Here is a 19,730-nt window from a genome sequence, read left to right on the forward strand (position 1 = left end):
TCCACGGGTGACGGACTGATTGGCACAGAACGGAAGGTTGGACCGTCCGTTCTGCCATGCAGAACGTCCGTTCTACTAGGCAGAACATCCGTTCTGACTTTTGCAGTCGAGACCGAACGTTTGTAAGATGGTGTTACTCATTATGAATGTTCCTTATGTAGAGCGTTAGATCCTGTTGTCTTACCCACTGAAGCAAGCCAAGTTGTGAAGGACCGGCTTTTGAATTTCGTGAGATCATTGTCAACTGTACTAGCTTTCGCTTACTGCTTGTCGAGGTAAGTGTTCTGTCTTTCCAGTTACCGATGGCTTCTAGTGCTATGTCTGAATTTGTTATGTCGTCATCATTCCGTGACATCTGATATGGGTCAGATACTTCTTTGCAGTCTTATCCAACAAACCCAGAAGTTGTTCACAGAGACAAGTGACCCGAATGATACAAGAAATGTACGTGCTGAAGAATTCACCAAAATACACACTTTTGATTAATATTGGCTCGGCTGTCTATAAAATTGTTACAGTGCTTCCACAAAGAAATACAAGAATTAATGATCAATATAATTATCTTTTTGGTATTAAAAAAAAATAGTTTTCCTTCTCATCTAATCTCTTTTTTAATGGTTGCTTATTTGTCTTTGGAATGGGACAGATGGGATTCCAATTTGCGGGGAAAGCCATTTACTCTGCAGTATGGGTTGCTGCTATTTCCCTATTCATGGAGTTGTTGGGTTTCTCTACGCAAAAGTGGCTCACTGCTGGAGGTCTTGGGACAGTTCTGATTACTCTTGCTGGCAGAGAGGTGAAGAAAACTTACTCATTCCTTTTTTTGTGCAAAAAGAGAAAAAAGATTGCTCATATAGAAGATTTGGTTGTTTCAGATACTCACAAACTTCCTTTCAAGTGTTATGATTCATGCAACTCGACCGTTTGTTGTGAACGAGTGGATCCAAACCAAGATTGAAGGTTATGAAGTTTCTGGTACAGTTGAGGTTAGCATTTTTTATTTATAAGAAATGCATTGCTACTTCATTCAAATGATTATAAAACTCTGGACTCATGACATTTCATATTGCTTTTCAAGGTTGGCACACTAACTTTTCTGAAATGGTTGCTGCAACTCTTTTACAGCATGTGGGTTGGTGGTCACCGACCATCATAAGGGGTGAAGACCGAGAAGCAGTTCATATCCCGAACCACAAGTTCACAGTCAATGTTGTCAGAAATCTTACCCAGAAAACTCACTGGCGTATCAAAACTCACCTAGCCATCAGCCACTTGGATGTTAGCAAAATAAATGTCTGTCTCTGCTCATTACATATGCCTTGTCTCTGTCTACTAGGAGATGTTCTGTCTGATTCTCTTGTTCTTCTGGGCCTCTCTCTAAACAGAATATCGTAGCTGACATGCGGAAGGTATTGGCCAAGAACCCTCAAGTTGAGCAGCAGAGGTTGCATAGACGAGTATTCCTTGATAATGTTGACCCCGAGAACCAGGCCCTCTTGGTAAGATTTCTCAGCTGTCTTATATTTCAGTTATCCGTTTTGCATCTACTTCAGTTGATGACTGATTAGAAAATCAAAGATTCTCAATGGAAACATACTTGGCTTGAAGTGATAGGAGCTCACACATGGATTCTCTCGAGCTTTTTTTTTTTTTGTAGATACTGATCCTTTTTTTATCCAACCTGTTGCAGATACTGATCTCGTGTTTTGTGAAAACGTCTCACCACGAAGAATACTTATGTGTGAAGGTAAGACGGTGTTTCTTCTCAGGCATATATGTCGTGTTCCATCGATGAATTTTAAGGATGTTCTTGTTGATGAAACAGGAAGCCATAATGTTGGATCTTCTTAGAGTCATAAGCCACCACCGAGCACGTCTTGCTACACCAATCCGTACAATAAGAAAGATGTATTCTGACTCTGACTTGGAGAACCCACCCTTCGGAGATTCGATATACAACCAAGGTGGTGTTTCGTCCAGACGGCCATTGTTACTAATCGAACCTTCTTACAAAATCAACGGAGAAGACAGATCAAAATCTCAAAACCGGGCATCAAAATTATATTGAGCACCCTAGTAGAATGTGAAACTGTTGTAGTTAGTGCAATTTCACTTCTCTTCTTTGATGAGGATGCATTGGTATTGCCATTGTTCTTTTGGAATTTTTGAAGGATTGCATTTCTGTTTCTTCTGACAAGTGCCCTTGTTTATGATTTGGCAAATATTTGCACTTGGTTTTTGGTTATATGCAGGTCTTACAATGCCATTCAAAATTTCCCTGTTGTATATAAGTTGGTTCCGGCTGTTGCCCTTCTTATTTTCTCGATGTGGGGTGTAGTGCCACTTGTTCGTCAAGGAAGAAACCAACTATTCAATGTATGTGCCAGTCATTTCAAATTGATATATGTTCTCTGTTTTCTTTCTCTTGTTCTTTTAAGATATTCTGACTATCATTACCTTTGAAATCTTGTAGAAGAGTGATAACAACTGGAAGAAGAGTAGTACGTACCATGTTATGACTTCGTATATTCAACCTCTGCTGCTGTGGTTAGGAGCCTTATTCATCTGCAGGTATATCTATTATAGATTTCCTGAAGCTTATTGCTGAGATAGTTGTAAGATGGTGTTACTCATTATGAATGTTCCTTATGTAGAGCGTTAGATCCTGTTGTCTTACCCACTGAAGCAAGCCAAGTTGTGAAGGACCGGCTTTTGAATTTCGTGAGATCATTGTCAACTGTACTAGCTTTCGCTTACTGCTTGTCGAGGTAAGTGTTCTGTCTTTCCAGTTACCGATGGCTTCTAGTGCTATGTCTGAATTTGTTATGTCGTCATCATTCCGTGACATCTGATATGGGTCAGATACTTCTTTGCAGTCTTATCCAACAAACCCAGAAGTTGTTCACAGAGACAAGTGACCCGAATGATACAAGAAATGTACGTGCTGAAGAATTCACCAAAATACACACTTTTGATTAATATTGGCTCGGCTGTCTATAAAATTGTTACAGTGCTTCCACAAAGAAATACAAGAATTAATGATCAATATAATTATCTTTTTGGTATTAAAAAAAAATAGTTTTCCTTCTCATCTAATCTCTTTTTTAATGGTTGCTTATTTGTCTTTGGAATGGGACAGATGGGATTCCAATTTGCGGGGAAAGCCATTTACTCTGCAGTATGGGTTGCTGCTATTTCCCTATTCATGGAGTTGTTGGGTTTCTCTACGCAAAAGTGGCTCACTGCTGGAGGTCTTGGGACAGTTCTGATTACTCTTGCTGGCAGAGAGGTGAAGAAAACTTACTCATTCCTTTTTTTGTGCAAAAAGAGAAAAAAGATTGCTCATATAGAAGATTTGGTTGTTTCAGATACTCACAAACTTCCTTTCAAGTGTTATGATTCATGCAACTCGACCGTTTGTTGTGAACGAGTGGATCCAAACCAAGATTGAAGGTTATGAAGTTTCTGGTACAGTTGAGGTTAGCATTTTTTATTTATAAGAAATGCATTGCTACTTCATTCAAATGATTATAAAACTCTGGACTCATGACATTTCATATTGCTTTTCAAGGTTGGCACACTAACTTTTCTGAAATGGTTGCTGCAACTCTTTTACAGCATGTGGGTTGGTGGTCACCGACCATCATAAGGGGTGAAGACCGAGAAGCAGTTCATATCCCGAACCACAAGTTCACAGTCAATGTTGTCAGAAATCTTACCCAGAAAACTCACTGGCGTATCAAAACTCACCTAGCCATCAGCCACTTGGATGTTAGCAAAATAAATGTCTGTCTCTGCTCATTACATATGCCTTGTCTCTGTCTACTAGGAGATGTTCTGTCTGATTCTCTTGTTCTTCTGGGCCTCTCTCTAAACAGAATATCGTAGCTGACATGCGGAAGGTATTGGCCAAGAACCCTCAAGTTGAGCAGCAGAGGTTGCATAGACGAGTATTCCTTGATAATGTTGACCCCGAGAACCAGGCCCTCTTGGTAAGATTTCTCAGCTGTCTTATATTTCAGTTATCCGTTTTGCATCTACTTCAGTTGATGACTGATTAGAAAATCAAAGATTCTCAATGGAAACATACTTGGCTTGAAGTGATAGGAGCTCACACATGGATTCTCTCGAGCTTTTTTTTTTTTTGTAGATACTGATCCTTTTTTTATCCAACCTGTTGCAGATACTGATCTCGTGTTTTGTGAAAACGTCTCACCACGAAGAATACTTATGTGTGAAGGTAAGACGGTGTTTCTTCTCAGGCATATATGTCGTGTTCCATCGATGAATTTTAAGGATGTTCTTGTTGATGAAACAGGAAGCCATAATGTTGGATCTTCTTAGAGTCATAAGCCACCACCGAGCACGTCTTGCTACACCAATCCGTACAATAAGAAAGATGTATTCTGACTCTGACTTGGAGAACCCACCCTTCGGAGATTCGATATACAACCAAGGTGGTGTTTCGTCCAGACGGCCATTGTTACTAATCGAACCTTCTTACAAAATCAACGGAGAAGACAGATCAAAATCTCAAAACCGGGCATCAAAATTATATTGAGCACCCTAGTAGAATGTGAAACTGTTGTAGTTAGTGCAATTTCACTTCTCTTCTTTGATGAGGATGCATTGGTATTGCCATTGTTCTTTTGGAATTTTTGAAGGATTGCATTTCTGTTTCTTCTGACAAGTGCCCTTGTTTATGATTTGGCAAATATTTGCACTTGGTTTTTGGTTATATGCAGGTCTTACAATGCCATTCAAAATTTCCCTGTTGTATATAAGTTGGTTCCGGCTGTTGCCCTTCTTATTTTCTCGATGTGGGGTGTAGTGCCACTTGTTCGTCAAGGAAGAAACCAACTATTCAATGTATGTGCCAGTCATTTCAAATTGATATATGTTCTCTGTTTTCTTTCTCTTGTTCTTTTAAGATATTCTGACTATCATTACCTTTGAAATCTTGTAGAAGAGTGATAACAACTGGAAGAAGAGTAGTACGTACCATGTTATGACTTCGTATATTCAACCTCTGCTGCTGTGGTTAGGAGCCTTATTCATCTGCAGGTATATCTATTATAGATTTCCTGAAGCTTATTGCTGAGATAGTTGTAAGATGGTGTTACTCATTATGAATGTTCCTTATGTAGAGCGTTAGATCCTGTTGTCTTACCCACTGAAGCAAGCCAAGTTGTGAAGGACCGGCTTTTGAATTTCGTGAGATCATTGTCAACTGTACTAGCTTTCGCTTACTGCTTGTCGAGGTAAGTGTTCTGTCTTTCCAGTTACCGATGGCTTCTAGTGCTATGTCTGAATTTGTTATGTCGTCATCATTCCGTGACATCTGATATGGGTCAGATACTTCTTTGCAGTCTTATCCAACAAACCCAGAAGTTGTTCACAGAGACAAGTGACCCGAATGATACAAGAAATGTACGTGCTGAAGAATTCACCAAAATACACACTTTTGATTAATATTGGCTCGGCTGTCTATAAAATTGTTACAGTGCTTCCACAAAGAAATACAAGAATTAATGATCAATATAATTATCTTTTTGGTATTAAAAAAAAATAGTTTTCCTTCTCATCTAATCTCTTTTTTAATGGTTGCTTATTTGTCTTTGGAATGGGACAGATGGGATTCCAATTTGCGGGGAAAGCCATTTACTCTGCAGTATGGGTTGCTGCTATTTCCCTATTCATGGAGTTGTTGGGTTTCTCTACGCAAAAGTGGCTCACTGCTGGAGGTCTTGGGACAGTTCTGATTACTCTTGCTGGCAGAGAGGTGAAGAAAACTTACTCATTCCTTTTTTTGTGCAAAAAGAGAAAAAAGATTGCTCATATAGAAGATTTGGTTGTTTCAGATACTCACAAACTTCCTTTCAAGTGTTATGATTCATGCAACTCGACCGTTTGTTGTGAACGAGTGGATCCAAACCAAGATTGAAGGTTATGAAGTTTCTGGTACAGTTGAGGTTAGCATTTTTTATTTATAAGAAATGCATTGCTACTTCATTCAAATGATTATAAAACTCTGGACTCATGACATTTCATATTGCTTTTCAAGGTTGGCACACTAACTTTTCTGAAATGGTTGCTGCAACTCTTTTACAGCATGTGGGTTGGTGGTCACCGACCATCATAAGGGGTGAAGACCGAGAAGCAGTTCATATCCCGAACCACAAGTTCACAGTCAATGTTGTCAGAAATCTTACCCAGAAAACTCACTGGCGTATCAAAACTCACCTAGCCATCAGCCACTTGGATGTTAGCAAAATAAATGTCTGTCTCTGCTCATTACATATGCCTTGTCTCTGTCTACTAGGAGATGTTCTGTCTGATTCTCTTGTTCTTCTGGGCCTCTCTCTAAACAGAATATCGTAGCTGACATGCGGAAGGTATTGGCCAAGAACCCTCAAGTTGAGCAGCAGAGGTTGCATAGACGAGTATTCCTTGATAATGTTGACCCCGAGAACCAGGCCCTCTTGGTAAGATTTCTCAGCTGTCTTATATTTCAGTTATCCGTTTTGCATCTACTTCAGTTGATGACTGATTAGAAAATCAAAGATTCTCAATGGAAACATACTTGGCTTGAAGTGATAGGAGCTCACACATGGATTCTCTCGAGCTTTTTTTTTTTTTGTAGATACTGATCCTTTTTTTATCCAACCTGTTGCAGATACTGATCTCGTGTTTTGTGAAAACGTCTCACCACGAAGAATACTTATGTGTGAAGGTAAGACGGTGTTTCTTCTCAGGCATATATGTCGTGTTCCATCGATGAATTTTAAGGATGTTCTTGTTGATGAAACAGGAAGCCATAATGTTGGATCTTCTTAGAGTCATAAGCCACCACCGAGCACGTCTTGCTACACCAATCCGTACAATAAGAAAGATGTATTCTGACTCTGACTTGGAGAACCCACCCTTCGGAGATTCGATATACAACCAAGGTGGTGTTTCGTCCAGACGGCCATTGTTACTAATCGAACCTTCTTACAAAATCAACGGAGAAGACAGATCAAAATCTCAAAACCGGGCATCAAAATTATATTGAGCACCCTAGTAGAATGTGAAACTGTTGTAGTTAGTGCAATTTCACTTCTCTTCTTTGATGAGGATGCATTGGTATTGCCATTGTTCTTTTGGAATTTTTGAAGGATTGCATTTCTGTTTCTTCTGACAAGTGCCCTTGTTTATGATTTGGCAAATATTTGCACTTGGTTTTTGGTTATATGCAGGTCTTACAATGCCATTCAAAATTTCCCTGTTGTATATAAGTTGGTTCCGGCTGTTGCCCTTCTTATTTTCTCGATGTGGGGTGTAGTGCCACTTGTTCGTCAAGGAAGAAACCAACTATTCAATGTATGTGCCAGTCATTTCAAATTGATATATGTTCTCTGTTTTCTTTCTCTTGTTCTTTTAAGATATTCTGACTATCATTACCTTTGAAATCTTGTAGAAGAGTGATAACAACTGGAAGAAGAGTAGTACGTACCATGTTATGACTTCGTATATTCAACCTCTGCTGCTGTGGTTAGGAGCCTTATTCATCTGCAGGTATATCTATTATAGATTTCCTGAAGCTTATTGCTGAGATAGTTGTAAGATGGTGTTACTCATTATGAATGTTCCTTATGTAGAGCGTTAGATCCTGTTGTCTTACCCACTGAAGCAAGCCAAGTTGTGAAGGACCGGCTTTTGAATTTCGTGAGATCATTGTCAACTGTACTAGCTTTCGCTTACTGCTTGTCGAGGTAAGTGTTCTGTCTTTCCAGTTACCGATGGCTTCTAGTGCTATGTCTGAATTTGTTATGTCGTCATCATTCCGTGACATCTGATATGGGTCAGATACTTCTTTGCAGTCTTATCCAACAAACCCAGAAGTTGTTCACAGAGACAAGTGACCCGAATGATACAAGAAATGTACGTGCTGAAGAATTCACCAAAATACACACTTTTGATTAATATTGGCTCGGCTGTCTATAAAATTGTTACAGTGCTTCCACAAAGAAATACAAGAATTAATGATCAATATAATTATCTTTTTGGTATTAAAAAAAAATAGTTTTCCTTCTCATCTAATCTCTTTTTTAATGGTTGCTTATTTGTCTTTGGAATGGGACAGATGGGATTCCAATTTGCGGGGAAAGCCATTTACTCTGCAGTATGGGTTGCTGCTATTTCCCTATTCATGGAGTTGTTGGGTTTCTCTACGCAAAAGTGGCTCACTGCTGGAGGTCTTGGGACAGTTCTGATTACTCTTGCTGGCAGAGAGGTGAAGAAAACTTACTCATTCCTTTTTTTGTGCAAAAAGAGAAAAAAGATTGCTCATATAGAAGATTTGGTTGTTTCAGATACTCACAAACTTCCTTTCAAGTGTTATGATTCATGCAACTCGACCGTTTGTTGTGAACGAGTGGATCCAAACCAAGATTGAAGGTTATGAAGTTTCTGGTACAGTTGAGGTTAGCATTTTTTATTTATAAGAAATGCATTGCTACTTCATTCAAATGATTATAAAACTCTGGACTCATGACATTTCATATTGCTTTTCAAGGTTGGCACACTAACTTTTCTGAAATGGTTGCTGCAACTCTTTTACAGCATGTGGGTTGGTGGTCACCGACCATCATAAGGGGTGAAGACCGAGAAGCAGTTCATATCCCGAACCACAAGTTCACAGTCAATGTTGTCAGAAATCTTACCCAGAAAACTCACTGGCGTATCAAAACTCACCTAGCCATCAGCCACTTGGATGTTAGCAAAATAAATGTCTGTCTCTGCTCATTACATATGCCTTGTCTCTGTCTACTAGGAGATGTTCTGTCTGATTCTCTTGTTCTTCTGGGCCTCTCTCTAAACAGAATATCGTAGCTGACATGCGGAAGGTATTGGCCAAGAACCCTCAAGTTGAGCAGCAGAGGTTGCATAGACGAGTATTCCTTGATAATGTTGACCCCGAGAACCAGGCCCTCTTGGTAAGATTTCTCAGCTGTCTTATATTTCAGTTATCCGTTTTGCATCTACTTCAGTTGATGACTGATTAGAAAATCAAAGATTCTCAATGGAAACATACTTGGCTTGAAGTGATAGGAGCTCACACATGGATTCTCTCGAGCTTTTTTTTTTTTTGTAGATACTGATCCTTTTTTTATCCAACCTGTTGCAGATACTGATCTCGTGTTTTGTGAAAACGTCTCACCACGAAGAATACTTATGTGTGAAGGTAAGACGGTGTTTCTTCTCAGGCATATATGTCGTGTTCCATCGATGAATTTTAAGGATGTTCTTGTTGATGAAACAGGAAGCCATAATGTTGGATCTTCTTAGAGTCATAAGCCACCACCGAGCACGTCTTGCTACACCAATCCGTACAATAAGAAAGATGTATTCTGACTCTGACTTGGAGAACCCACCCTTCGGAGATTCGATATACAACCAAGGTGGTGTTTCGTCCAGACGGCCATTGTTACTAATCGAACCTTCTTACAAAATCAACGGAGAAGACAGATCAAAATCTCAAAACCGGGCATCAAAATTATATTGAGCACCCTAGTAGAATGTGAAACTGTTGTAGTTAGTGCAATTTCACTTCTCTTCTTTGATGAGGATGCATTGGTATTGCCATTGTTCTTTTGGAATTTTTGAAGGATTGCATTTCTGTTTCTTCTGACAAGTGCCCTTGTTTATGATTTGGCAAATATTTGCACTTGGTTTTTGGTTATATGCAGGTCTTACAATGCCATTCAAAATTTCCCTGTTGTATATAAGTTGGTTCCGGCTGTTGCCCTTCTTATTTTCTCGATGTGGGGTGTAGTGCCACTTGTTCGTCAAGGAAGAAACCAACTATTCAATGTATGTGCCAGTCATTTCAAATTGATATATGTTCTCTGTTTTCTTTCTCTTGTTCTTTTAAGATATTCTGACTATCATTACCTTTGAAATCTTGTAGAAGAGTGATAACAACTGGAAGAAGAGTAGTACGTACCATGTTATGACTTCGTATATTCAACCTCTGCTGCTGTGGTTAGGAGCCTTATTCATCTGCAGGTATATCTATTATAGATTTCCTGAAGCTTATTGCTGAGATAGTTGTAAGATGGTGTTACTCATTATGAATGTTCCTTATGTAGAGCGTTAGATCCTGTTGTCTTACCCACTGAAGCAAGCCAAGTTGTGAAGGACCGGCTTTTGAATTTCGTGAGATCATTGTCAACTGTACTAGCTTTCGCTTACTGCTTGTCGAGGTAAGTGTTCTGTCTTTCCAGTTACCGATGGCTTCTAGTGCTATGTCTGAATTTGTTATGTCGTCATCATTCCGTGACATCTGATATGGGTCAGATACTTCTTTGCAGTCTTATCCAACAAACCCAGAAGTTGTTCACAGAGACAAGTGACCCGAATGATACAAGAAATGTACGTGCTGAAGAATTCACCAAAATACACACTTTTGATTAATATTGGCTCGGCTGTCTATAAAATTGTTACAGTGCTTCCACAAAGAAATACAAGAATTAATGATCAATATAATTATCTTTTTGGTATTAAAAAAAAATAGTTTTCCTTCTCATCTAATCTCTTTTTTAATGGTTGCTTATTTGTCTTTGGAATGGGACAGATGGGATTCCAATTTGCGGGGAAAGCCATTTACTCTGCAGTATGGGTTGCTGCTATTTCCCTATTCATGGAGTTGTTGGGTTTCTCTACGCAAAAGTGGCTCACTGCTGGAGGTCTTGGGACAGTTCTGATTACTCTTGCTGGCAGAGAGGTGAAGAAAACTTACTCATTCCTTTTTTTGTGCAAAAAGAGAAAAAAGATTGCTCATATAGAAGATTTGGTTGTTTCAGATACTCACAAACTTCCTTTCAAGTGTTATGATTCATGCAACTCGACCGTTTGTTGTGAACGAGTGGATCCAAACCAAGATTGAAGGTTATGAAGTTTCTGGTACAGTTGAGGTTAGCATTTTTTATTTATAAGAAATGCATTGCTACTTCATTCAAATGATTATAAAACTCTGGACTCATGACATTTCATATTGCTTTTCAAGGTTGGCACACTAACTTTTCTGAAATGGTTGCTGCAACTCTTTTACAGCATGTGGGTTGGTGGTCACCGACCATCATAAGGGGTGAAGACCGAGAAGCAGTTCATATCCCGAACCACAAGTTCACAGTCAATGTTGTCAGAAATCTTACCCAGAAAACTCACTGGCGTATCAAAACTCACCTAGCCATCAGCCACTTGGATGTTAGCAAAATAAATGTCTGTCTCTGCTCATTACATATGCCTTGTCTCTGTCTACTAGGAGATGTTCTGTCTGATTCTCTTGTTCTTCTGGGCCTCTCTCTAAACAGAATATCGTAGCTGACATGCGGAAGGTATTGGCCAAGAACCCTCAAGTTGAGCAGCAGAGGTTGCATAGACGAGTATTCCTTGATAATGTTGACCCCGAGAACCAGGCCCTCTTGGTAAGATTTCTCAGCTGTCTTATATTTCAGTTATCCGTTTTGCATCTACTTCAGTTGATGACTGATTAGAAAATCAAAGATTCTCAATGGAAACATACTTGGCTTGAAGTGATAGGAGCTCACACATGGATTCTCTCGAGCTTTTTTTTTTTTTGTAGATACTGATCCTTTTTTTATCCAACCTGTTGCAGATACTGATCTCGTGTTTTGTGAAAACGTCTCACCACGAAGAATACTTATGTGTGAAGGTAAGACGGTGTTTCTTCTCAGGCATATATGTCGTGTTCCATCGATGAATTTTAAGGATGTTTTTGTTGATGAAACAGGAAGCCATAATGTTGGATCTTCTTAGAGTCATAAGCCACCACCGAGCACGTCTTGCTACACCAATCCGTACAATAAGAAAGATGTATTCTGACTCTGACTTGGAGAACCCACCCTTCGGAGATTCGATATACAACCAAGGTGGTGTTTCGTCCAGACGGCCATTGTTACTAATCGAACCTTCTTACAAAATCAACGGAGAAGACAGATCAAAATCTCAAAACCGGGCATCAAAATCTACTGGAGAGCAAGAAAGCAAGAGTTCAAGTTCCAAGACCAAAGAAGCTCTGATTTCTGATACCAACAGCAAGGTAACAGATGAACCGGGAGCGAAACCAGCAACAAAATCTATCTCGAAACCAAATCCGGTAAAAGATTCAGAGACATCCGGAGCTGAAAAAGCAAAGATCAAAAGCAGTTTCGGCACGAAACCCACCAGGAACGATGAACAACAACGTGAAACTGAGAAAGCAGATGGGTTGCCGTCGGTGTCAAGATCATCAGCTCTCGAGGAGAATATCGTGCTTGGGGTTGCGTTAGAAGGCTCAAAGAGAACTCTCCCCATCGAGGAAGAGATGCATTCACATTCACCTTCTTCTGCCATTGTAGCAGACGCCAAGGAACTGGCTGGAGCTCGAAGAAATGGAAATGGGTCTGCCACAGGTGACAAGGAGAAGAAAGATGGGCAAGTCCAAGCAAATACCGACGAGTAGTCTAATGAAGTTACGGACGTATTGTACTGAATCAGAAAATGCAATGTATATTTCATTACAGATGAGATGATACATTGAAACAGTTAATGCTGCAATGGCGATGATCAGACAGTATGAATTAGGTGTCAGGATATTGCCCATACCAGTATGGGTTTTGGCTTTCATTTTTTTCCGAAAGTGTGTACCGAAGCCAAACATATGTAAGAGGATTATATATCATCACTGATATCGTTTTTCTGATTGGACAGAATCCCAGAATTTATTACAATCCGAAGAAAAGACAGAACCTAAGCGTAAATCAGAAACATGAACATATCTTCCCGCTCCAATATTATGAAAACCAGCTATATCTACACACTGGCCTCTCCTCAACTACCGTAGTGAATAAATAGGTATCATCGCATCAAACCCGCGAATGATTTTATTGTTCCTCTCACTATCGTGTACGCTATAGCCATGGATCCTCTGCCAACCAAGAACGAGAGAGAGAGAGATGAGATGGATCAGACGTGACACATGCAGTCAGGAGCAGGGTAAGTGTATAACGACTGTTTCGGCTTCCTTAAACGGATCTGGCCCTGTCTGTTCACATGCCCTTCACCCACTTTCTGCTGAAACTCGATCCAGGTTAAGCTTTTGTTGAGGAATATCTGTCCTATTAACGCCATGTTTGGCCTTATGGTCTTCATATTCTCGAATGTCCTATGACCCACCTGCACATAAAATCGTTTCAAGATCCCGAAATTCTTTACATCGAACAGTTTTCATGGAGAAAAGAGACGTAAAATCAGCAGATGAAAGTTTTTTTTACTGACAAGGGCATTGTGCATGTTTCCTGGAGAGGCAGAGACGAAGATGTCACTGTGCATGCTCACGTAGTAATCAACCGCTGCCAAAAGAGACGCCTTTCCTTTGATACGAGCTCGCTCCCCTGATGAAGCAAGGCTTCTCTTGTCTTCCATTCTTGGAAACACTTGCCTTAGTGCTGAAACCCTAGCTTCCCCTCCATATACCTACACAGCAAGATTTGACCAAGAACTTTTCAGCTACCAAGAAAGTCGTTCCTTGATGAGGGAATATGCCCGGAAGGATCGATGAGGAAAAGACCTTGTGGGATGCGAGATAGAGACGGGTGTTGTTGTCGAAACCGAGAGCGGCGAGAAGAAGGCCCATCTCTTCCGGTGTCAACGGGCATCGCCCTTGGCTCCTCAGCTCTTCGTCTGTAAATTGCGAGTTGAGTACCCTTCCTTGCCATATCATTTGTCTGTATTTGGCTAACGCCAGTTTCTCAGCCTTTCCCCCACCGAAATCGCAGGCAGAATGAGCAGCCATATCCTGAAAACATACAAATACTCGGTTTTATCTGACGACAGATCAAACAAAAACCTTCTCTCAACCCCATCTCAGGAAATCAAGAATCTATAATGAGATTTCACAACGATAAGAAAGGAATGTGGAACAGAAGATGAGCATGACAACCTTGTCGAACCGGAGGTGAAGAACAACGAATTTCCCAGGTTCTTGTCTGCTGTGAGAGTTGGTTATATCCGTCAAGTGATCCACATTCTGTTCTTTGTTTCTCCATGACGGATTTCTAAGACGACTTACAAGAGCATCGCCAAGTTCTCTAACATGGGGGACAAACCTCAGTGCCCGGAAATTAACTTTGCATCTCAGCCGTTGGATCTCCGGAGGTAAATGATCGAAGGATAGACGGTGTGAGAATGGGGCAATAGCAGCAATCCCAAAACTACATCAGATACCAAAAACCATACATATTGATTATATTCGAGGTTTTGAGATTCAGAAACTTGCATGCATTCTTCATTGAAAATCTGTTCGGCTTAAAGGGCATACCTTTCAAGAACAGGCAAAACATTCTCGAGATACCAATTGGCAGAAGCATGGACAGGTGCAGTCTTCACACGGGTTTCACGGATTGCTGTGGCATAGTACTCTCTCGTACTCCATGAGAATTTTTCAGGCAGTTCTTTGATTATCCTTACATCATCCTTTAATACATCAATAAAGTGATCCACGTCAAAGATTTCCACAAACGAACTGTACCCATGAAAAAGAAAAAGAAGATGGAATTTCAGCTTAGAACATCAGGAATTCTCTCTGGACCGGAACTACAAAAGACAGCAAACTTTCTTGAGAAACAAACATTACCTGGAATCCTGCCAAACAGGATTCACTTCGAGATACGGAACGACGAGAGTGGCGTTTAGTATCTTTGCAACTGCAACTGCATCACATATCTGTAAACAAAAAAAAAAAAAAGCTTTTGAATCAGATGTTGGAATGCAATTTTTGTACAAGAATTTAATGGAAAGCTGAGATTTTTATTTCCGGGTAGATACCGAGCAAACCTGAATACAACTTACCCCCATTCTCTGCTGGTTCAGCCCTCCATCGAGAAACACCTGGATGTAACCTTCTGATTTCTCTGGTATTGCTGCCCCATAGATGATCACGCAAGAAAGTTGAGTACACACGAAAGCAAGAAACGATAAAACGATCATTTGTTCAAGAGCTGAGATTTTTATTTCCGGGTAGATACCGAGCAAACCTGAATACAACTTACCCCCATTCTCTGCTGGTTCAGCCCTCCATCGAGAAACACCTGGATGTAACCTTCTGATTTCTCTGGTATTGCTGCCCCATAGATGATCACGCAAGAAAGTTGAGTACACACGAAAGCAAGAAACGATAAAACGATCATTTGTTCAAGACTTACAAGGGGCATTTCCTGGATCAATGCACGGTTTCCATCCTTGATCAGTCAAAGGCCTCCAGAGATCAGACTGTTCTCCACTGGACTGGACAAAAACGAGGGGAAAAAAACTCAAATGATTCTTGGTTCTATTACAGAACCAGAGGAGCCACAAAGAAACATATGACTTACACGTTGCACTGCACTCTTGAGCAGAGACAAATGCCTAGGTTTCACGGCGTTCCATTCCTGCAACAAGTTGCTGAGTTCATCAAACAGTACCACTAGCTGATCTTGTCAAACGGCCAGAATTCTGACTTGAATAATTAATCCTAAATTATTCGGCAGTCTGATAGCAGTCAATTCCAGTTAATGGGTGCTTATATTGCTCAAAACAAAAATTTACTGAATATGGAGACTAATCTAATTATCCAGTTCAACGCAAAGGCCCCAGAGGAACTCGAGTTGAACTGGAAAATTTCCTGATGTAATAAACCGACTACCATGTACAACACACACAGGCAAAGCAAAATACCATTTCCAGCATCACAATCCAATGTTCAAGTGAACTTACTTACCATGGGGAACAAAAAAGTTCTTACCAGAAAAAGGCAAGCTTGTCTGAAAAAGAGAAAAAGGTTATCGGAGAGAGAGAGAGAGAGGAAGAAAAGACCGAAAAATTGCAACTTACAGATGGCTTGGAAGAAGCAGCGTGGCTGAGGAGACCGAAAAAATGAGGGAAAAGAACTGGAAACTGCAAGACGAGGAGCACGAAGAGAGTTCCTCCTCTCAGAATCTGGGCAACATCACTGGTGCATTTCTCGTAAAGATTCATCTTCTTGGGCAAAATGAAGGAAACCCAGATCAAGTTTCTGGGGAAAGCTCCAAGCTTTGATCAAAACCCAGTCACGAAACAGCCGAAAACGATCAAAGGTTGTCGGAAAACGACGCAGGAGAAGCAACCACAGTCCACAGCCACAAGAGCCAAAAGTTTAAAAAAAAAAAGAAAGAAAGAAAAGAACCAGAGTCACATATATCAGCTGTGTTCTCTTCTCTCTTCGCTCCTTCTTCCACCTTTTCGCGGTTCTCGGGAAATCAGTGTTTTGTTTTTCCTTCACTCTTTTGGATTAAATGCAGAAACTTTCATCTCTTCCAACAAGTTTTTTTTTTTTTTTCAATTAATCATCGAGAGCTGATTTTAAAGCCATCTCACATGGACACCTATCCGTTAAATTCGCTCTGTCATGGGCCCCCGTACTTTCAGCACAATGAACAAAACCTTTTTTTTCTCTCACCAAAGAAAAAAAAAATCGGTGATTAAACATTTTTTTGTCATTTTAATCAGTGTTCAATTTCATACCCATCTTTTTTATTTCACTCATTAATTAGATTCTTGACAAATAAATATTACCTAATGTCATTAAACCTTATATAAACGTATCATATAAAGTATTTATAAAAAAATAATTCCTTTTGACAATGTAAGCCTATTTCTCGCAATTTCCATATTTTTGTTCAAACTTAATATAGTTTCATAAAATGATTCTGTGAATAGATTATATATGGAACTAAAAAATGAAGATACAAATGTCGTTATTATCAAATCTAATAAAATAGTATGAGGAAATCAATTGGAAACAATTGAATAATGGAATTCCATCCCGGATCATAAAAAAAAATAAAATAATGGAGTTTTAAAACCAAAATATCCATGTTTGGTTATAACACCGTCATTAAAAAACAAAACGAATGGAAAAACCGCCACCGACACTTGTTGACGTGTCCTCGAAATTATGAGTTGTACATTCATTTCGGCCCACCAAAGATCCTTTATTCGCCGCGTGTCCTCTATAACCATTAGTGTCCCTTTTTATAAAAAAAAAGGATTATAAAATCAATATTTTTATGCGAGCATCTGTAACTATTCAATGATATATATATATAGAGTGCGTTGATAGTTTTAGTTTATATTTATATGAATTTTTTAGAAAATCCTATATAAACATTTTAATTTTATAAAATATATCAAATAAATATTTTAAATTTTTAATTCTATTTTATTAATATTAAAATATTTTAAATTGAAAAATATTTTAAATAAATATTTTAATTCAAAAAATCAAAATAGTTTATAATCTTAATTTATTTTTTATTTTAAAATTAATATCTAATTTATATTATTTTTATTTTAAAAATTAACATTTAATTTATAGATCGTTGAATTTAATTTGTTAATTATTATTAATTATATTAGTTAAAATATATATTTAAAATATTTTAATATTTAAGATATTAATTAAATTAAAATAATATTTTAGATATTTATTTGATATATTTTACGGTATTATATAAGATTTTCTATAATTTTCCAATCATTTCACGTGGAAAATCATTAGTAAGTTTTTATCAAAAAAAATCATTAGTAAGCGCAAGTGTAATATGTTTTTTTGTCACATCCTGTGATGAAAAATCACATGCATATCCAAGGGATTATCCCTTTTTATATTTTCCCAACAACTATTTAGGCGTCCAACACAATAAAAAAGGTTTGTTTAGTAATTTCTCTATAGTTGCTTTCTAAAACATAATTTAGTCTGCGCTAAAAATTAAATGTTTGATTCTATTCATCATATAAAAAAAAATCAGCGCATGATTAATTAATACAATAGGTAATTAGATTTGATAAACCGACGAAATCTTCTCTTGTTTGTTTATTTATTAATTTGTTTATATGTGGGTTCTACAAGCAATCTTCAAACTTGTATATATACGAATATCGTGTGAAAAAAATATGAAAAAAAAAATATATGAAAACCAAGAAAAATTAATTGGTTTTGTTCATAAACACAATATATATATTGAAAGGATCCGTATTTTTGGGGGGTAATTGGATCAAATCCATATATGGGCCGAAGCCGATTTTGAGTACCAAATCCGAGCCTCCAAATTGTAAAGTGGGTAGTGGATATATAATTGGGCTTACCCAAACTATTTTAATGGACTTTCTCATTAGCAAAATGACCGTTGGGACCTAAGTACAAATATTATAGACTTAGCGGATACAAAAGTGGCTTATTATTTGTTTCTGTCTTGGCGCAGATGCGATACTTTGGTCTGAAGCTACTGTCGACACCTTTTTGTCGTAATATTTATTGGTCTTTAATGTGATTTGTGCGTCGTGGATTAAGTTTTGTGAGTTTTTTCTTTGATAAAAAAACAAACCACTTGCTTAGGATTAAAGTCTAATTATTCGATTAGTTGCAGGTTAATTTTCAGTAATGAATATAATGTGCTATAATTTATAATTATAACTGCAATGATTGAAATTGGCGGAGGTGAACAAAATGATTAGTCACAATAATCATAATTTGGAGGAAGAGATTAGAACTCTGGGCCATAAATACGGGACCCATTTGAGCACAACAGGGTCCAATAATCCATAACCGAAGATATAAATGGGCCTGTGCAAAGCCCAAACATTATCATCGTGGCCTTTTTGTAATTATTCACAATGATCCAATTATATACATTGGTGTTTGGCCTTTGCAAGCTACTGGCTCTTTCAGAGGGTTTATTCGGAGCGTTAGAATTCTCTTTGTAGCCGACGAACGGAAGAAGCTCAGCTATGGCGGAACCCGACTCGGACTCGTCTTCTTCAGCTTTCTTCTCTCAGACCTCCTCTCGTCTCCCAGATGATACTGTTTTCTTCTCCGTATTCCCAGACTACACCCTCTCCTCCTCCTCCGCCGACCTCCAATCGTTTCACCTGGAAATTATCAATTTCATTTCCCCATTCACGTCTCCGTACATATGGCAACACGAGCCTTTCTCTCTCTCCGTTTCTCTCTCGTCTTGTATCTGCTCAGATAAGCCTATCCCTCACCTCCATGGGAAGCTCCGTTACGGCGACAACCTCGAGGATGAGTGGTTCGCCGTCTTCCTGCTCTTCCGCGTCTCCGTCGCGTTTCCTTCCGTCTCTATCCGTGTCTGGGACACCGACGGCGAGTTCCTACTCATCGAGTCCGCTTTCCACCTCCCGCGGTGGCTCAATCTATTGGCCGAGCAGAATAATGAATTACTGATGAAAAATCATGCATCTCGGCCGACAGGTTCTGTACCATTTACTTCATGATTTTTCAAACGTCAAGAACTTGTTACCTTAAGTTTGGTAATTTCTTTTATGGCGGTTAGACTTTATTATCACGGCCCTAGGGATATTTCTGATTTTTCAAACGTCAAGAACTTGTTACCTTAAGTTTGGTAATTTCTTTTATGGCGGTTAGACTTTATTATCACGGCCCTAGGGATATTTCTTAGAATCTTTTCGGAGGCTGCTATTTCTTCTGAGTATTTTGTATACCCCTTTTCTCGATACTGTTGTTGGAGGATAATGTTCGAGGCGTGCATAGTTGAAAAGGTTTTTTCCAACATCTCATTTTCGCTAACTGTTTCACCACATAATTTCAAAACTGATGTGATTCGGTACATCGCCGAGTTATATTCACT

At 38.9% G+C, this 19,730-nt stretch overlaps 5 protein-coding genes across 5 annotated transcripts in view; 4 read left to right on the forward strand and 1 right to left on the reverse strand.

Moving 5' to 3' along the window:
* LOC104801714 (mechanosensitive ion channel protein 2, chloroplastic-like) overlaps positions 1–2,068 on the forward strand; it is a 2,718-nt gene extending 650 nt beyond the window's left edge. Inside the window, exons 2-9 of the mRNA XM_010525051.1 lie at positions 128–275; positions 384–444; positions 647–796; positions 876–986; positions 1,126–1,293; positions 1,386–1,499; positions 1,691–1,747; positions 1,826–2,068. Coding sequence (XP_010523353.1) covers positions 128–275; positions 384–444; positions 647–796; positions 876–986; positions 1,126–1,293; positions 1,386–1,499; positions 1,691–1,747; positions 1,826–2,068 — 1,052 coding nt within the window. The remainder of the gene's footprint in view (positions 1–127; positions 276–383; positions 445–646; positions 797–875; positions 987–1,125; positions 1,294–1,385; positions 1,500–1,690; positions 1,748–1,825) is intronic.
* A 165-nt stretch (positions 2,069–2,233) lies between these two features.
* Positions 2,234–4,561, forward strand: LOC104801715 (mechanosensitive ion channel protein 2, chloroplastic). Its single transcript, XM_010525052.1, has 10 exons — positions 2,234–2,376; positions 2,474–2,571; positions 2,655–2,768; positions 2,877–2,937; positions 3,140–3,289; positions 3,369–3,479; positions 3,619–3,786; positions 3,879–3,992; positions 4,184–4,240; positions 4,319–4,561. Exons 1-10 carry the CDS (start codon positions 2,326–2,328, stop codon positions 4,559–4,561), a joined length of 1,167 nt encoding a protein of 388 aa, XP_010523354.1. The 5' UTR covers positions 2,234–2,325.
* A 165-nt stretch (positions 4,562–4,726) lies between these two features.
* On the forward strand, positions 4,727–7,054 carry LOC104801716 (mechanosensitive ion channel protein 2, chloroplastic). Its single transcript, XM_010525053.1, has 10 exons — positions 4,727–4,869; positions 4,967–5,064; positions 5,148–5,261; positions 5,370–5,430; positions 5,633–5,782; positions 5,862–5,972; positions 6,112–6,279; positions 6,372–6,485; positions 6,677–6,733; positions 6,812–7,054. The coding sequence occupies exons 1-10, from the start codon at positions 4,819–4,821 to the stop codon at positions 7,052–7,054; spliced, it is 1,167 nt and encodes a 388-aa protein (XP_010523355.1). The 5' UTR covers positions 4,727–4,818.
* A 2,690-nt stretch (positions 7,055–9,744) lies between these two features.
* Positions 9,745–12,672, forward strand: LOC104801682 (mechanosensitive ion channel protein 2, chloroplastic-like). Its single transcript, XM_010525009.2, has 10 exons — positions 9,745–9,855; positions 9,953–10,050; positions 10,134–10,247; positions 10,356–10,416; positions 10,619–10,768; positions 10,848–10,958; positions 11,098–11,265; positions 11,358–11,471; positions 11,663–11,719; positions 11,798–12,672. The coding sequence occupies exons 1-10, from the start codon at positions 9,805–9,807 to the stop codon at positions 12,506–12,508; spliced, it is 1,635 nt and encodes a 544-aa protein (XP_010523311.1). The 5' UTR covers positions 9,745–9,804; the 3' UTR covers positions 12,509–12,672.
* A 50-nt stretch (positions 12,673–12,722) lies between these two features.
* On the reverse strand, positions 12,723–16,341 carry LOC104801681 (uncharacterized protein At1g04910-like). The gene is made up of 10 exons (XM_010525006.2): positions 15,916–16,341; positions 15,417–15,473; positions 15,249–15,330; positions 15,096–15,166; positions 14,681–14,769; positions 14,366–14,569; positions 13,988–14,258; positions 13,616–13,843; positions 13,324–13,521; positions 12,723–13,221 (listed from the first exon to the last, which is right to left on the reverse strand). Exons 1-10 carry the CDS (start codon positions 16,057–16,059, stop codon positions 13,012–13,014), a joined length of 1,554 nt encoding a protein of 517 aa, XP_010523308.1. The 5' UTR covers positions 16,060–16,341; the 3' UTR covers positions 12,723–13,011.
* Between the last annotated feature and the right edge of the window lie 3,389 nt (positions 16,342–19,730).

Source organism: Tarenaya hassleriana, unplaced genomic scaffold, assembly GCF_000463585.1.
Source record: "Tarenaya hassleriana unplaced genomic scaffold, ASM46358v1 Cleome73, whole genome shotgun sequence".
In the NCBI taxonomy this organism is placed as follows: Eukaryota; Viridiplantae; Streptophyta; class Magnoliopsida; order Brassicales; family Cleomaceae; genus Tarenaya; species Tarenaya hassleriana.

Bases quoted from the DNA above. Each gene is read 5' to 3' on its own strand.
- LOC104801682 (XM_010525009.2), top strand. From the start codon at position 9,805: ATGTGGGGTGTAGTGCCACTTGTTCGTCAAGGAAGAAACCAACTATTC. The intron at 9,856-9,952 runs GTATGTGCCAGT...GAAATCTTGTAG, and splicing joins GAAGAAACCAACTATTCAAT to AAGAGTGATAACAACTGGAA. The intron at 11,720-11,797 runs GTAAGACGGTGT...TTGATGAAACAG, and splicing joins AAGAATACTTATGTGTGAAG to GAAGCCATAATGTTGGATCT.
- LOC104801716 (XM_010525053.1), top strand. From the start codon at position 4,819: ATGTGGGGTGTAGTGCCACTTGTTCGTCAAGGAAGAAACCAACTATTC. The intron at 5,973-6,111 runs GTTAGCATTTTT...ACTCTTTTACAG, and splicing joins AAGTTTCTGGTACAGTTGAG to CATGTGGGTTGGTGGTCACC. The intron at 6,734-6,811 runs GTAAGACGGTGT...TTGATGAAACAG, and splicing joins AAGAATACTTATGTGTGAAG to GAAGCCATAATGTTGGATCT.
- LOC104801715 (XM_010525052.1), top strand. From the start codon at position 2,326: ATGTGGGGTGTAGTGCCACTTGTTCGTCAAGGAAGAAACCAACTATTC. The intron at 3,993-4,183 runs GTAAGATTTCTC...AACCTGTTGCAG, and splicing joins CCGAGAACCAGGCCCTCTTG to ATACTGATCTCGTGTTTTGT. The intron at 4,241-4,318 runs GTAAGACGGTGT...TTGATGAAACAG, and splicing joins AAGAATACTTATGTGTGAAG to GAAGCCATAATGTTGGATCT.
- LOC104801681 (XM_010525006.2), bottom strand. From the start codon at position 16,059: ATGAATCTTTACGAGAAATGCACCAGTGATGTTGCCCAGATTCTGAGA. The intron at 13,844-13,987 runs GTTGTCATGCTC...GTATGTTTTCAG, and splicing joins TTCACCTCCGGTTCGACAAG to GATATGGCTGCTCATTCTGC. The intron at 13,222-13,323 runs GTCAGTAAAAAA...TTTTATGTGCAG, and splicing joins GAAACATGCACAATGCCCTT to GTGGGTCATAGGACATTCGA.